The following is a 17,144-nucleotide window of genomic DNA, read 5'->3' as shown; positions in this document are numbered from 1 at the left end:
TATTTAGAAGCTCAAATAAATGTCTATATAGTTCATGATTAACTAAAATGTACTTTATTATAAGAGGGACACTACTAAAGGTAATTCTGGCCTATTTCCATAACCACCGTTGGGATTAGTAAACTTAAACTGCTCTCAGCTGAACAAAATTGTCTTACTTGAGTATCATGCTTCACTCTACGATGACAGCACTTGTGTCCCCAGTTTATTACTTTTTTGTTACTCCTGCTAACTTTAATCCCTGCAAGCATCCAGATATTATGTTGTTATGCATTGAGCATAGATGTGTGTGACAGTATGATGGTGAAAAAAAATCTGAAAATTTGGTGCACCTGAGATTTTTTCATACTTGATTAGCATTGATTTTTGAAAAAATGGCAGTGACAGAATAAGCCAGGAAAATATTCTTAAAAATGGAACTGCAAAGAGGAAAGCTTTACGTCCTCTGAATTTCCAATGCTTGTATCTGTCAAAGAAAGAAACTTCGCTTGTGTCACTTTATGGATTTTCCTAAAATTGATCAACTTGATCATCTGGGTTATCACTCTGTTACTCAACAAAACACACTTAGCATAGTTTATGTCCTTCCTTTTAAGGTTAAACATCCATCCATCCATCCATTATCTGACACGTCCCGAGTGGGGTCGCGAGGGGTGCTGGTACCCATCTCCAGCAGTCAATGGGCGAGAGTCGGGGTCCACCCTGGACAGGTCGCCAGTCCATCGCAGGGCAACACAGAGACACAGGACAAACAACCATTCACACACACACTCACACCTAAGGAGAATTTAGAAAAGTCAATTAATCTAACAGTCATTTTTTTGGACTGTGGGAGGAATAAGGTTAAACATATACGGTTAATTCTATGTACAGTAAGGTCACGCTAAAAATGTTATACTATGGCATTAATAATGCCAAACAGCTTAGCAGATCGTCGCTCACTAATATGCTAAGTTTAAATACTTAGACAGATTTATTTTGTCATTTGTATACACAATTGTAAACAAAAATAAATTTTGTTAAGAACAGCTCTCTAAACAATTTCATTTTTTAAAGTGCAGCCTTGATAAGGTAAGCAGTAGTAATAAGAAAAAAACATTGTGATGAACAACAGTAATGTAAACATGACTTTATAGCTACAGTTCTAACATTCAGTTTTTTGTTTTTTTTAATAACCCATTTTAGATAACATTCAGCAGTCTAATGGCAGTGGGGAAGAAACTGTTGTGGAATCTGCTGGACCTGCATCAGATGCTTCGAAGTCTCTTCCCAGAGGGCAGCAGGGTGAACAGTCCATGGTGGGGTGTGAGGTGTCATTTATGATGTTAAGGCCTCGGGACACGCAGCGCAGGGATGAAATGTCTTTTATGGAGGGAGGAGGAGCCCCAATGATCATCTTTCTTCTCACTTTCTTCCAGTCTGAGGTGCTGCAGCCTCCACACCACACAGTTAGGCAGATGGTCGGAACGCTCTCTATGGCGCTTCTGTAGAAGGTGGTGAGGATGGGTGGGGGCAGGTGGGCTCTCCTCATCCTCCGCAAGAAGGACATGCGCTTTTGTGCCCTTTTGATCAGCGAGGTGGTGTTTAAATTCCAGGTGAGGGGTCTGTGATGTGCACCTCCAGGAATTTGGTGCCGTTGACCACCTCTACAGCTGAGCTGTTGATGACCAGTGGAGCTTGGTTAGGCTGGTTCTTCCTGAAGTCCAAGATGATCTCCTTCGTCTTCTCCACGTTCAGGATCAGGCTGTTATCTTTGCACCAGTCCACCAGCTGCTCCACCTCCTCTCTGTAGTCCAGGTCGTTGTCGTCTCTGATGAGGCCCACCACCATGGAGTTGTCTGCAAACTTCACAATATGATTGGTGGTGAACCTGGGGACGCAGTCATGTGTCATCAGGGTGAACAGCAGGGGGCTCAGGACGCAGCCCTGAGGGAACCTGTGCTTAGGATGATGACATCATAGGTGTTCTGTCCAACCTGGACTGACTGAGCTCTGTTGGTGAGGAAGTCTAGCAACCAATTGCAGAGGGGTGTATTGAATCCCAGCTGTTTCAGTTTGCCCATCAGATGCTGTGGGATGATGGTGTCGAAAGCTGAACAGTAGTCCAGGAACGGCATCCGCACGTGGGTGGTCTTCTCCTCCAGGTTTGCCAAGCTCAGGTGGAGCGCAGCAGAAAAAACGTCCTCAGAGGATCAGTTTCGTTGGTAAGCGAACTGGAACGGGTCGAATGTTAGTGGCAGACCGGAGATGATGTGTTCTTTAACCAGCCTTTAAAAGCACTTCATCATGATTGGAGCCAGTGCAACAGGCTGGTAATCATTGATTGAGCTGACCTGAGGCTTCTTTGGAACCGGAGTGATGTTGGCAGACTTGAAGCATGCTGGCACTATGGATTGGTCCAGCGAGGTATGACATCAGGCCCTGGGACCTTCCTTGGATTGACTCTCCTCAGAGTTTTCCTCACTTCAGCTACGTCCAGGTTTAGTGCCTCCTCCCCCTAGTGTGGAACAGCTTTTACTGCTGGAGTTCTGTTTAGTGCCTCAAAACTCCCAAAAAAGTTGTTCAGTTGATTTAGGAAGTCAGTGTTTGCTGCATCTACCGGGGGGGAGGGTGTGTTGTAGTCTGTGATCATCTGAATGCCCTTCCACATCCTCCTGGTGTTGCTGGTGTCATGGAAAAGATCCTGGATCTTCTGGCTGTGGTTCTGCTTTACTTATCTGATGGCACGGTTTAAGTTGGCATGCGCTGTTCTTAGTGCCTCTTTGTCAACAGACTTGAAAGCTGAGTTCTGTGCTTTTAGCGATTTCCAAACCTCTCCTTTAATCCACGATTCACTGGTTGGCTCGGGTGGTGATGCTGACGTCCTTAATGCATTTGTTAATGTAGGCTGACACAGTCATGGCATACTAATCAATATTTAATAAGTTGTCAGGTAGAAATGAGGGAGAACAGTCTTCAAGTTAGCCTGGCTAACCCTTTAAAGCCCGATCCAAGAATAAAAAAAAAACAGAAAATAACTTTTTTTTTGGTTTGAAGTCCTTATTTGGCCTTTAAACAAAATATGTAAAAAGAAAAAACAGAAACACATTTTTGATGTTAATAATTTATTACTATGTGATAAGTCAAGATTTTTTTTGTGTAGTCTTCTGCCCTCTGTTATCAGGTATATCTGATTGTGTACAATAGGATTTTGAGCAAAGTTTTTACTATTAAATTATGCAAAAGGTGTCAGACGCAAAACATTTCAGAAACCGTATGTATCAAATACGATACATTTGGCATTACAGGGTTAAAATCTCCAGCAATTATGAAAACACCCTCTGTGTGTGCAGATTGGAGCTCAGAGATAGCCTGGTATAGAGTCTTCATGGCCTTTTTTGTATTAGCGCTGGGAGACGCATAAACAGCAGTGAAGCTAAGCAGACTGAACTTTCTGGGCAGATAGAAGTTAACAGTCAGAAACTTGATGTCTGGAGAGCAGAAGCTGGTGACTGATCTACAGTAGCATTTTTGCACTGTCCGGTATTGCTGGATGCAGTCAAGACTCCGTCGGAATGATTGCGCAGCAGTTACATAGAGTTCCAGTTGGAGAATATCCATTTTGTTTTCCAATGAGCAGACGTTGGAGAGCAGGATTGATGGAAGTGGAGGTCCTGTTCATACAGGCTATTATTGAGCTAGTTCTTATTCTGGCACCTTGCTGTTTTCAGCCACTCCTCAGAGCACATTGGTCCCTTGTTGGCCATCACTATGAAAGTTGTCTGCTTGTCACTGTTAAAGAACATGTGCACATTATACTTTATTTTAAGTTATATCAAGTGAAATATTTAATTGATTCTGTGACCAAACTGTGTTAAATAATCTTTTTTTTGTGTCTTAATAATCACAGCGCCTAGCTGTGCCCCTGTCTCGGTTTTATGGTGAACCCAAGTGGGCTGCTGCTAATTTAGGCTAATTAGCATTAATGTTAAATAAACAAACGTATGCTTCGACCAGTATGTAAAATAACTGTCCTTAAGGCATACTACCCTGCATTTCTAGAGGTTTCCACATTTCTGAACACCTAATTTTCCTAATTTCAATTAATTGCTAACCTGAAACAATCTGAATCAGATTAAATAAAGGGTTTTATTAATTCCATTCCTGAAGGGCCAGTGTCCAGTGACCTTTAAGATATATCACTGCTTTTACACACCTGGGTCAAAGAATCTGTTTGTTAACAAGCAGGTCTTGGTACTTATCCCGATAAGTAACAAGTGCAGGTCCAACTAAGACCTGCACTTGGACCAATAAGTATCTGTCTAGTGGGACTTAAGGTAAGTTTACTTGCTTTCTGTCAGCATACTGAAGTGATCTTAGGTTTGTGTGACTGTGTGACCAATACCCCGACTCATAAGATTATAAACTATCACAACAAGCTGTATAATTTGCTATTCTGTTGTCTTGAATCGGGTAAGTAGGTTGTCATGATTTTTTTAATTTTTAAGTAAACTCTGCCATTATTTTTATACAGTTCTGTCAAAGCTTTAGATAATACTGTAGATTGACATGTGTTTTTGAAATTTTATCCATATAACTGTCTTTATATATTGTGCAAAACTGAAATAAAGTGAAGAATGACCCAGGACGGGGTTTACATTTTAACAGCTATTTATTTTCTAAAAGTTGGAAAACAAAAATTTGCAATGAATAAAAACAGCATTTTGCTTTATACAACTAGGAAAATGTATACAGACAAAATAATAGAAACAGATACACAACAAAACATGGTAAAAAGATAAAGAACAGGACATCCTCGCGTCAGTGTGCAAACTGTTTATACAGACAGAAGTGTCCTTTAACAAGGCAACACATCCTGATAAATTATTTAAATAGTATGTATCTACACGCACGCACAAGTCAAGCTCTCATAAACAGCTATGACAAAAAAAACAATAATTTATTTGCTCAAAACAGCACTGAAAAATTGTTACAAAGCATATTTATAACCCCTTCCTTCCCACACACATTTTTTCTGGGGTGCATCATGGCCCTGGGAACTCAGTTTTGTTTTTTTAGATACAAAACTATATACAGCTCATGTCAGAGTAGCACTAGGATTCCTGTTATTTCAAAAGAATGAATATTATTTTTGTTTTATCGTGTTATAAACAGTAATGAGGTAATATTTGTATATTTAAAATATCTTTTCTCTGTAGAAAAGGTACAAAAATCACACTAACTTCATATAAAAAAGCTCTTAGTGAGGAATACCCAATTTACCCTGTAAAGCAGTTTATCAGTTTTTACTGGAATAAAGAATCTGTTATTGGGAGGAGTTTTACTTATTTGGTACTTCCTTTGCTGCCTACACTGTAGGCAAGAGTCAATAAGGTAGATGCATTTACATCCTTTCATCTTGAAATCCTCAAAAGTTGAGGGAAAGAAATCTCTTCACTGACCAAGTGTGTGACATCGTCAATTTGTAAGGAATCTTGGCTTTGCGATACCAGGTTAACTGATTTCATTTCATTGTTTAAACTTGGAAAATCATCACTTTCATCTAATCCTGAGTAAAAACAAATGCAATATTGGCAAAGCTCAGGGTTCTTAGGTTTAAACTAGAATTATGCTAAACTTAATTTCTCTACTCAACAGAGATTCTTAGGTAGAAAGTCGTTCTTTATTCATTCATGGCTAATCTTCCACACTGTACATGAATAAACACATACTCCCATAACATACCCCTTAACTCACTTTAAGTCCCTAACAGCAGAACATTCTAAACTATGCTGTATTTACTCTTTGAATCCTCAAATGTATCTTACAAATCATAATATAAGTAGTCTGGGAAAAATAGAATATATGTTTTTCTTTCTTCGGGATGTCTATCCAAAAAAAATAAAGCAGGAAGGCACACAGGCTGGAAATTTGGAACAGAGTATATTATAAAGGCTTTGAAGTGCACTTTTTTCAGAGGAACCCTTCCCATTGTTGGTGTCCATCTTGCAAAGTCAAAGTTTTTTTCAGCTCTCAATAATCTTTGATCCTTAACCAGAAGTTGGCCAATTGGTGCTTTGCCCAAACCTACTTCAAGTTACCCTGAGGCTAACAGTATGACCTTCGACCCACTGGAGAGTGCACAGCACAGAAGAAAGTTATGCGGAAATAAATCAGCTCCTGGACTGAGCAGGAGAAAATCATGTTGTTACTTTAGAAAAAATATGTATTCCCTGGGGATTTTGATCATCAAGTTATGCATCTGGTGAGAAAATAAAAGAAAAAAAAGAGTTAGCATAGAGTCTAATATGTGCATCAGCTAAAACATTTATGTATTACAAGTTTTAAACATTCCTCAAAGTTACCTACCTCTGCATTCATACTTAAGGTCTGAGAAATAAACCATCTCTTGTGAGAAGACAAAAAGACCTAGCCTGCCACCTGCATACGTCTTGTCATAGATGCTACCAGAATCTGCCATTATCTTTTTACCCTCATACATCACAACTCTGTGGAAAGGCAAAAAAAGAGAGATTAAAATTCAAAATGTAAACTCCTGAGGCTCATGAACAAAAATATAATGTGAATCTTTTCATTCCCACCTAATAAGTCCTGTTCTCGGCCTGTGGATCAAATGCCACCTGTAGGCAGTGAAGTCTTTCCATCCGACATTTTTAGGGTCATGCCAGAGAGTGCGGACCTGACAGCCAAGAAGTAAGGATCAGAAGTTTAGTCTGACTGACAGTAGTCTGATTAAAATGAACTGTACAAGTGTAACGTACCTGTCCTGCAGTGTTGCCTGTGTGCCAGAGGGCATTTCTGAGGTGCTCTCCTGGGCCGGTGGTGGAGTTAACCACTTTGATGGACAGGCCTGAGTAGCCCTGGGCCTTGGTGGGCTTACTTGACCAGTATGTCTGTGTGATCTGCTTCCACATCACGACATAAAACCTGGAACTAGACTGGTAGCCAAACACAAAGCCAGCATAATCGTCATCTCTCTCTGTATTTATAAAGAAAGTTCCACTGAAGTCCACGGAGTTGAACTCATGGTAACCTGTTAAAAAAAAGGGAGAGTAGAAAAAAATGGCTTAAAAAAGATGAAAATAGTTTTTTATGATGAACATTATCTTGAGTTGTATGTATTTAGAATAATTTGGAAAAACTAGAATGTCTTAAAACATTAGTTCACACACCGACTGCAATACCAGGATCGCAGTTGACAGTCTGAACCAGCTCTTTGCCTTGATGACGGACGACCCAGTTCGGATCAATCTGGGAGGTGCCTTTTGGATCCAAAGGAACCATCTGGAACTTGCGGAAGTCCGTCTCACTGATATCAAAGTTTTCAGGACACACGTCATAGATATCAGGCACGTTGTCTTGATCAAAATCATCCTTACAAGCATCTCCACGGCCATCGCCTGAAAAATAGCATAACCTAATTAATGAAGATAATCTGTTGATGACTTGAAATGTTTTAGCAAAGTATGTAATGCATTTAAAACTCTTTGTTACCATCAGAATCCAGCTGGTCGGGGTTGAACGCCAGTCTACAGTTGTCTTTGTCATCAGGGATGCCGTCGTTATCATCATCATGGTCACAGGCATCTCCCTTACCATCCTTGTCGTGATCAGCCTGATTGGCATTGGGGATGTATGGACAATTGTCCAGGTTGTTTTGGTGTCCATCCTCATCGATGTCCTGGTTACTGTCACACTTGTCTCCCACTCGATCATCATCTGAATCCACCTACAACCAGTTAATGTTCAAAAGCATATTTAAGTACAATGCTGGCTTTGATAAAATAGAAAACTTTTTTTTTAAGGCTTTGTTGGAATTCAATATCTTTTTGTCTCTAAAATCTCTAATTGTGGGGCTGCACGGTATAGCAGTTTGTAGCATTGTTGCCTTGCATAAAGAAAGTTTGGGGTTTAAGGGGTGTTTCTGCATGGATTTTTGCATGTTCTCACCATGCATGCAGTCCAAAAAAAATACTGTTAGGTTAATTGGCATGTCTAAATGTCATTATGTGTGAGTGTGTGTGCATGGTTGGTGTGTCTATGTGTTGCCCTGTGGCAGACTGCTGACCTGTCAAGGGTGTACCCTGCCTCTCACCCATAGACTGCCGGAGATAAGCACCGGCCCCACTGCCACCCTGACAGAATAAGAGGGAGAAGATGGATAGAACTCCAACTGTTCCCCTATTAAGCCTAATAATCATTGCTTTAGCGGCAGAAAGCCTGTTGAGTATTCTGTAGCTCTCAGCTGGGTTGAAGCGCTTATTGTTGCATATGAAAACAACGCCGAAGCGGGGTTGCTTTATTCAAAATTCCTTAGTTTAAGAGCTTTTGAAAGTATTAAACAGTTTTATTATTTGTTGAACAGGGGTATTCTAGGCTTTTAAAGCAGCGTGCAATTTGTTTATAAAAACACTGAAACCAAGGCTTTGACAAAGCCTATTCTACCCCCAAACCCTCTGCCCAATTCCTGCTGTTCAACACATTCCTATTTCTCAGTGTAGCATGGCACAGGTGGATTGAATGAGCCTGTGCCGCATTGACACGGCATGCACATACCCCAGGACCAGCCAACTCCTCAATAATATCCAGCCTAGGGCCTCTTCCCTCACATTAGCCAGCCAATGTCAATGAGCCATTGAAAAGACCCCCCCACCACCATGCCCTATTGAACTAATGTGCCCTTGAGCTGCATACAGGATTTGCTCCACCATTACATGGCGTGATAAAGCTTAGACAGCCACACAAGGCTAATCACCGAGGCTCCCTCTCAATTGAAAGACAGATATATGCTGAGCAAGAGAGAAAAGCTGAGAGCTGAATGTGAATTATTGTTGGTGGTTGAGGCGGAAGGAAATGGGAAAGGGTGTTTGCGTCTTGTGTCCACACACCTGATCGGGATTATTTTCCAGAGGACAGTTATCACACATGTCTCCCACTCCATCCAGATCTGTGTCTCTTTGGTCAACATTGTATATATAGGGACAGTTATCTTTTTCATTCAGTATTCCTGGCAAGTACGTGGAAAATAAGTTGAGAAAACCTTACATTTTAGAAACATTTTAAAGTAATTTTATGAAAGAAAATTTAATTCCTACCATCTCCATCGATGTCCACAGCACAGGCATCGCCCTCACCGTTGTTGTCTGTGTCTGTCTGGTCTGGATTACTATTGTAAGGGCAGTTGTCACAGCGGTCCCCAACGTCATCGCGGTCATAATCATACTGCCTGGGATTGTACACGAACGGACAGTTGTCCTGTTTGGCAAAGACAAAATGAGCAACTGATGACAGGTTTTCAGTTGCAGTGCTTATCTTTTGCTGTCTGAACCTGTCTATTTACACGGGGCAAGCAGAGCAAGATGAAAAGGTGCTTTATTTTCAGGCTCACTTCTAATGTTGGGATTAGTGTCAGACAATGCAGGTGCCTTTGCTCTCTGCCTTAGCTTTGGAATGTTTGGTTTTGGCTAAAAATCTGTGAGAAACGTTTGCTTCCCAACTGTGGCCCCAGTCAACTTTTGTGCCAGACATCATGAGAAGTAATATATCAGAACACAAACACTAACCCTGTCATCAGGAATGCCATCATTATCATCATCGTCATCACATGCATCTCCAATTCCATCCTTATCATAATCTTCCTGCCCTGAGTTTGGAAGATTGGGACAGTTGTCCTAAATAACAGAAAAATGGTCAGACAGTTAGAAAGTAATATTAAAAGTAATTTGAACCAAAACCTTGGACCTTTTTTTCGACTTTGACAAACCTTTTTGCAGTGGTAAGTAGCATTTTCCACACACACCAAATCAGCATTGGGCCATCCATCCAAATCTGTATCCTCCCCACAGATATGACCGTTGCCAGCATAACCAGGCTTACACTCGCAGCGGAACATGGGATCGGAGAAGTGTCCGAGGTAGTTACAGCGGGCGTTTTTGTTACAATCATGGCTTCCATCTAGGCAAGGATTTTGCGGTGTGCATACCTGCAGATTGAAAGGTTCAAACAAGTTATCAGACTAATGCTATCCATTTTAAATCCCACATATTTTCCCAATATTGCTGTCACACTATGCATAATCATACATAGTTGGTTCATCTAGATGGTGAACCGACTACTAGGTTCCCAGGCATTTTTGAATAATTGAAATTGACTTGTAATGAACAGAATGACTTGCTGGAAACTGTAAGTCTGTGTATAATAAATCTTTGTATGTCATGTTTAACTTAGATATTAAACAAGTTAATAAAATAAATCAGCTTATAATACAATTCCAATTACTTAAATATAACCACAACACACTACGCAGCCATTCAATTTGCACTGATGAATATTGACTTAAATTTGCATTTAAATGGATGTTTTAAACTAGAAGACAGTCTCACTTATTTCCTAAACAAATCAAACTGTGTATAGTGCATCAAACTTTCATCCCCAGATGGTTAAGTGATGGATAAGTATTGAAAAATGAATGCCAACATATCATTACCTCAAAAGCACCTTTCATCCCTTGTTTAGCATAATGAAAACAAGAAATATCTCCTACAAGTGATAGGAACATTCGTTTTCCATTTAACATGGAAAACAACAATACCATGTGACAGTAGGTTTACGGAGAAATTGATTGCACTTAAAAGAAAGTTTGTAAATTTAAAGAAAAATATTTTGGACCATCTTGGAGAGCCAGGTCTGCACTTGCCTGTTTGTTAGCAGCAGCTTGCTCCACACCTTTGCCAAACGGTTGGGGTCCCGAGTAGCGAGGGGGGCAGGGGAGACAGTTGTATCCCGGCTCTGTGTTTTCACAGCGGTGTACGCCATTGAATTCAAAGCAAGCATCTGGGACCTCCTTGCACTGTTGTTTTTTTATTATTAAAAAGTGTGTTATTATAAAATGAGACATCCAAGGGAATTATTTTTGCTCCTCCTATCATGAATTCATACCTCATCAACATCTTTACACCTTATGCCATTGCCTGTGTAGCCGATGGGGCATTTTCCACACTTCCAGGAACCATCGGGGAAACTACTGCACTTGGCCCCAGAAAAGCAGGGGTTGGACAAGCACCCATCTAAAAATAGTGCAGTGAAAACATTTTTTCATGTCATCTGCTTGTAATTTTAAAAATACTTAAGTGATAACAAACCTCCAAAACTACAATGTTAATTAAAATGACTTACCTATAGGGCAAGCTTTCTTATTGCACATCTGTTTGTCTATTGCATCTCCAACACACTCTTTACCGCCATGCTTTGGGGCAGGATCATTACAAAGGCGTTTACGGGTTTGAACTCCACCACCACAGGTGAGGGTGCATGTACCCCAAGGTGACCAGGGTCCCCAGTTCCCATTAACTGGAGAGAAAAGAGAAGATCAAATTGTACCCATGCTGTGGAAAACGAGCATTGAACAAAGAAATCAAGGTAAGTAGGTAGATCTTACTTGGACATGGAGACATCTTGCACTTTTCTGTTTGTCTGCCCTCTCCCACACAGTCCCTGCCTCCCAGCTGAGGGGTGGGAGAGTTGCAGAGGCGGATACGAGTGATGACACCAGCACCACAGGTGACAGAGCATGACGACCAGGGGGACCAATGACTCCAGTTTCCGTCTTGCTTGACTGAATATTAAAAAAAATGTGATCAGGGTTTATTAAGAATGAAGTAATTTGCTGGATTAATAACTAAAAATTATGTTTTACATATGACAACAAACTTTGCCCTTTTTTATTTTTACTTACAGCGTTTATCACACTCCTGAAGATAGCAATCACGGGTTTGCACAGAGGTGCCCTCGCAGACATTATTGATACGGTCGCAAGAGCGCCCTCGCTGCTGGATGCCCCGCCCACATGACACAGAACAATGGGTCCATTCAGACCAGGGCGACCAGCCGTCCTCAGCATAGTCACTCGCTGCGCAAGGGGGAGCGGCGGAGGAGAATATGAAAAAGAGGGAAACAATTAAAGTTCTTTTCCATAGAGGCAGCTCCCCTTTTTAAACACCCTTAAGCATAAACAAAGAGAGAAATCTCCTCATGTGAAGCGCTAATAAAGAGGATTTTGCAGGGACTCAGAGGAAGAGAAGGCCCTCTGTTTAGAGCCAAGGCATAGTACTAACACTCAGGATAAGATGACACATTACATAATTTTAATGTTTTCTGTAATAATTTCCAAAACATCATTGTTAGATTTGGTGACGAGTTCCCCTATTACTGCTACTTTTATTACATGAGCAATTTGAAATGTATGATTTTGTGAACTCTAAAGTGCCTGCTATATATATATATATATATATATATATATATATATATATATATATATATATATATATATGTATGTATGTATGTTTGTATTTGTGTGTGTGTTGTGCATTTTCCCACACAGGACCTCACATAATTTTCTTTCTGCACAGTTAATGGTCAAAGATAAGTGCTTGCAAATGAGGGCATCAATTCTTACGTGTTCCACATCGTGGACAGCACTCCCCATCTGGAACAGTAGCATTAGCACAGGGTATCAGAGGGCAGGAGATCTTCCTACACACAGTGGCAGAGTTCTACACACAAGAAAAGAAATCCTAATCAGGTAAAGAGGATAAGAGATTGGTAAAAAAGACTAAATAAATTATTAATCTTAAAAACTATTGATTGTAAAAGCCACCATGACAGGTGCCATATTATTTAAAATGGTGATGATTATGTCTTTAAACTCCATAAAAATGTGACTTACAGTAACTTCTACTATAGTTTAGACAATTCTGCCTCAGTATAGAAACAACACATCTACTATAGCAGAGATCACATTTTTTGGTTGTAAAGACGTGTTCCCATTTGGGAGGATGAAGTATACTGAACCCTAAACCATGAAAAGAAAATCATTTTTTCGGTATTCATTTCAGTTTCCATGTTTGTTGGTAAAACAAACAAACTGTGCCACAAAAGTCAAAACATGAAGCTCTGGCAGAGAATGGATAAACTCTTTGTTGACAACCACCTGCCCTTGAGGTCAGGACAGTTGGCATAAGAACAAATTCAGGAAAAAAAGAGTAATCAGTCCTGCAGAAGGGCTTAAATGATCTTGGGACACAGAAAAACACCAAATATTGCCACCCAGCACAACCCGCATGAATGCACTATAAGTTTGCATGATCCTGCTCCCAAGCTGGATTTGATTAATGACGGAAAACAATGAGGATACAGATCGAAGCAGGAGGAGAAAAAAAGGATTTGAAGTCAACTGAATGATCCATAGAATTCTTGCCAAGTATCCTAACTTTGTAAGAGCCAAGGTCTTGTTCCTAATTATGGACACCACTTAAAGTCTGTTCAACTCCCTAAGGACCACACTGATGTTAAATGTCTGACAAGAAACATGTCATTACAACACCAAAAGCTGTTAGCCTCCTGCCAAGCATACAACCTACTGATTACTAACCTAAGCAGCTGAGGTGATGGTTAGAGGTTCGTCCTTCAGTCTAAATAATCTTAATACATGAGTTTGTGTGAAGGTTTGATCCTGTCATATCAAACACAAATACTAAGTCAGGAGAGGAAGGTTTTACCTGGCAAGTGCACTCAGTGCAGTCATCTACGGTCCACTCATCTTTGTTGTTGTGTTTAATGCCATTGTGGAAGCAGATGCCACTATGTATGCCCATGTGGGTTCTAATAAGCTTGTTCTCATTTGTCTAGGATTGCAAGAAAAAAAAAAAACATGACATAAATATAAGATATAAGAATATTTGAAGTGGTATCACATTAAGACAGATGGTTAAACTTAAGCACAAGATGAGTTCAGGAAACTATAGATGCTCCATTTATAGCAACTTAACCAAAGCTAGCAAATAAAAAAAGTAATTGCTTATTGATCTAAATCAGTTATTTAAAAAATATATATTTATGTCTGTAGCAAAATGAAAATCGGATGCTTCACTAACTAACTCAGACAAATTTATCAGACTGTTTATAAGATAAAATTTGTCCTGGTATGTAACTTATAACTAAGTCAGAGATGTTCTTCCTCTTACCAGCTGGCGGAGCTCAGTGGACAGTTCTTTGACAACCACACCAAGGCCTTTCAGCTCCTTGAACATGCTGATGAGATCTTCACAGGAGAAGCCACAGACCATCTGTAGATCTTAACAGGAAAAAAAAAAGAGTTATGTTTCAGGGATGGGTCGATTACAGATGTTAAGGTCTACCCTGGTATATATAACACTTATAATACTATTTTTGTTACTGAAAGTGCAAAATAAAAAGTTGAACAACTCTATTATCACCCCAACAGTTGATACCCTCTGTCACACTAGCAAATGGAACAACTTTGTTTTCTGCTCTATGATCATACATTATATTATACATACATATGTTGTTTTACGTATTTCTGTAAATACTGTTTCTTCTCAAGATTATTTTGAGAATCTCTTACCTACCAGCGAGCTTTTAGAGCTACAAGTAAAATATGATCAAATCTAGGTGTCAGCACAATTTTGTGGCATTTACCTTTAGTCTTGTGTCCAATGTATTCTGTTCGGATGGCGGATGAGCCATTCAGATTAGTCACAATCATTGTGTCACCAGGAGCAGCTGAAATACAAGACAAAACATAAAATGTCAAAGCTGGAAAAATTCCAACTTATCCTGATTAGTGACTGCAAAACCGATCTAGAAATAAGTAAAAATTTCTTAAATTAAGTAAATTTAGCCTTCAGTTGAGCAGGTAAATAAGATGATTTGCCAATGGAATGAATATGTTTACAGCACAATTGTTTTTTTCTTATTCTAAATGTAAAGTGTCTTACTTCCCTCCTCAATACAAGAAAAAAATGCCTTAATTGGATTTCATTTTTTCAGTGTAGGTTTGCTTAATGACTCATCTAGTTCCATTTTAAATTAATATGAAATGTAATTAGATCGGACACGAGTAAACAGACCACAACAACCTAAGACATTTGTAAGCTGCCATTCCTCAGAGACTAGTAAAAACCACTTGTGAGCTTTTTGATAGACATGAGCATGTAAATTACAAATAAACAAAAACTCACTGACAGCAGCTTCCTTTGAGTTTGCAATGCCTGACGCAGATACTTAAGCACACTGGGGCTTTTGGTCAATATCACTTACCCTTCTGGCATCCTTTGTTGCGCAGGATCGCATCCAGCGTTGTTCCAAACACAAACCGCACGTTTTGCAACACCCCCTGCAACCATCAATGTAGAATCAATGGGGGACAATGATTTTTATTGTTAAAAATGGGATAAACCCTTAAATAATCAGTCCATGACTTGTGTGCGCAATTGCGCATAAATCAATTGTTTAGCGCAACATTTTCTTCAAAAATAAATCTTAAATTAAGGCACCGCACAATAAAACTTTCCATTCTCCCTACAGTGTTCCACTCTCACCATGAACTTGTCTTTCACTGCCCCCTTGCCGACCCGAAGCCGCGCGCCGGCCGGCGTTCCCTGCGTCAGGATGTTCTGTATTGGCGCATCCATCTCAGCGGTGTTCACCTCCTCGCATCCGGCAAACAGCTGCGCGCGGTCCTCCTGCACAAACAGCGTGATGTTCTTCCAGTGACCCGTGGCCAGATCCACTTCCTCGATGGAAACCACCTGCTGCTTTTTCTCAGTGGAGTAAACGATGTCCAAGGTGTTGGCTTTGCCATTGGAGATGATCTCAAAGACGACTCCGGAGCCGTCTCGCTTTTCCACGGTCAGAAGGCTGCCCCTCGTCCGTTTAAACTGCTTGAAGTTGAGCAGAAGGAGGAAACCTCTCTCTGCTTGGACCGAGTCCACCAGGTCCCTGAAGGCGCTCTCGGGGACAGGGGGAATAAGGTCCGGGTTTAAGATCCTGTAGGCGGGGCTGTATGGGTCGTCTCCTTTCACCAGGCTTACCCCGTGGTTCTTGCTCGGGACTCGGATGAGCTCAAACAAATCAAACACACTGTTGTCTTCTCGACTCTCTGCAGGTGAATAATAAGTCAATTCTAAGATGTTGGAGATGTTTGAAAAAAAGAAAAAGAAGAAGGAAATAATCTGATATATAAATATTTTCAACTCACCTGCGACTCTCGCACCCTCACAGGTCCACAGCATCAACAACAAAAATATCCCTGCCACCTTCATGGTGCAGCACGAACCTGATGCCGCAAGTAAATTAAAAATATCCAACAATTTAGGACTTTAGTCTAAGCTGCAAAAGATAGACTGTATGCGCAAAAGTTGCTTCTTAAAGTGAAATGCACTCACCTGTCCACTTTATTAAAGAAAAAAAAAATCAGTAATCAATCCTTTGGAAAAATATAAAAAATGGCAATAATCCCCAATGTTTTTTAAAAGGTTAGAAATCCACAGTGAAAAGGAAAAAATAACATATATTTTCTTTTTTTTTTTTTTGCGTTATTGAAAAAAAAAATTTCTTTGGGTATCCACCGCTTAAAGCTTCCTTTTTCAACTGAGTGAGCACAAAGTGTTATTTAAATAGTTTGATGCCTTTCCTAAGACGCGGCATCGTCCAATCATGGGGAGGAGAGCAAAAGGGACGAGCTTATCCTTTTAGCTCAAGGCAGAGAGAGAGAGGGAGACAGTGCGTGGAGGAGGGAGGGGGGAGGTGGACCTGCGTCTCTGCGCTGCAATCAGACTCTTAATGGGCCAGTGTTTCATTCTCTCTCCCTGCGTCCATCCATCACACCTCTGGAGCATTTCCACCACACACTGAATGCCTCTGAATATTTCAGAATTTCAATTCAGAATTTAATGATTCTAAACCAGTCAATCATTGAGACAAAAATATATTAGTTAAAATCATGTCCCATGAGAATTTCCTATTTAAAAGTTTTTATTTTATTTTAAGAAACTGTTATTCTTTTGATGCTAGTGCTTATACATGTTTCCCTTACGTTTCAAAGCTTTTCTTGCCCCTCTGTTTTTTTGGTAAGCTTCAGTCTGCCCGCTTTCAAACACCTGTTGCAGTTCCAGCTTCAACCGCTAGGAGCCGACATGAGTTCACTGCAGGAACTCCTGAGTCATTTCAAGGTGGAGCTGCAGAATACCTGAATAGCTTTTTTGAATTATGGGGACTTTAATCTTGAAACATATAATTTAAAACTGTTTTGTACAACATGTAATACTTTTATTATGTTTGTAGTT

At 40.2% G+C, this 17,144-nt stretch overlaps 1 protein-coding gene across 1 annotated transcript; it reads right to left on the bottom strand.

The window, feature by feature from the left end:
* Nucleotides 1–6,224: 6,224 nt before the first annotated feature.
* LOC107093665 (thrombospondin-1-like) lies at nt 6,225–16,346 on the bottom strand. Its single transcript, XM_015388858.1, has 23 exons — nt 16,245–16,346; nt 16,058–16,135; nt 15,399–15,958; nt 15,118–15,193; nt 14,497–14,580; nt 14,022–14,131; nt 13,557–13,682; nt 12,455–12,551; nt 11,735–11,908; nt 11,438–11,614; nt 11,176–11,349; nt 10,939–11,066; nt 10,697–10,849; nt 9,764–9,982; nt 9,564–9,671; nt 9,096–9,255; nt 8,889–9,007; nt 7,495–7,729; nt 7,173–7,400; nt 6,762–7,033; nt 6,582–6,679; nt 6,349–6,488; nt 6,225–6,241 (listed from the first exon to the last, which is right to left on the bottom strand). The coding sequence occupies exons 2-23, from the start codon at nt 16,119–16,121 to the stop codon at nt 6,234–6,236; spliced, it is 3,510 nt and encodes a 1,169-aa protein (XP_015244344.1). The 5' UTR covers nt 16,122–16,135; nt 16,245–16,346; the 3' UTR covers nt 6,225–6,233.
* Nucleotides 16,347–17,144: the final 798 nt, after the last annotated feature.

This window comes from Cyprinodon variegatus, unplaced genomic scaffold, assembly GCF_000732505.1.
Source record: "Cyprinodon variegatus isolate N-32 unplaced genomic scaffold, C_variegatus-1.0 Scaffold439, whole genome shotgun sequence".
Classification (NCBI taxonomy): domain Eukaryota; kingdom Metazoa; phylum Chordata; class Actinopteri; order Cyprinodontiformes; family Cyprinodontidae; genus Cyprinodon; species Cyprinodon variegatus.
Note: the sequence above shows the minus strand (reverse complement) of the source record. Positions and strands in the feature narration are given on the sequence as shown.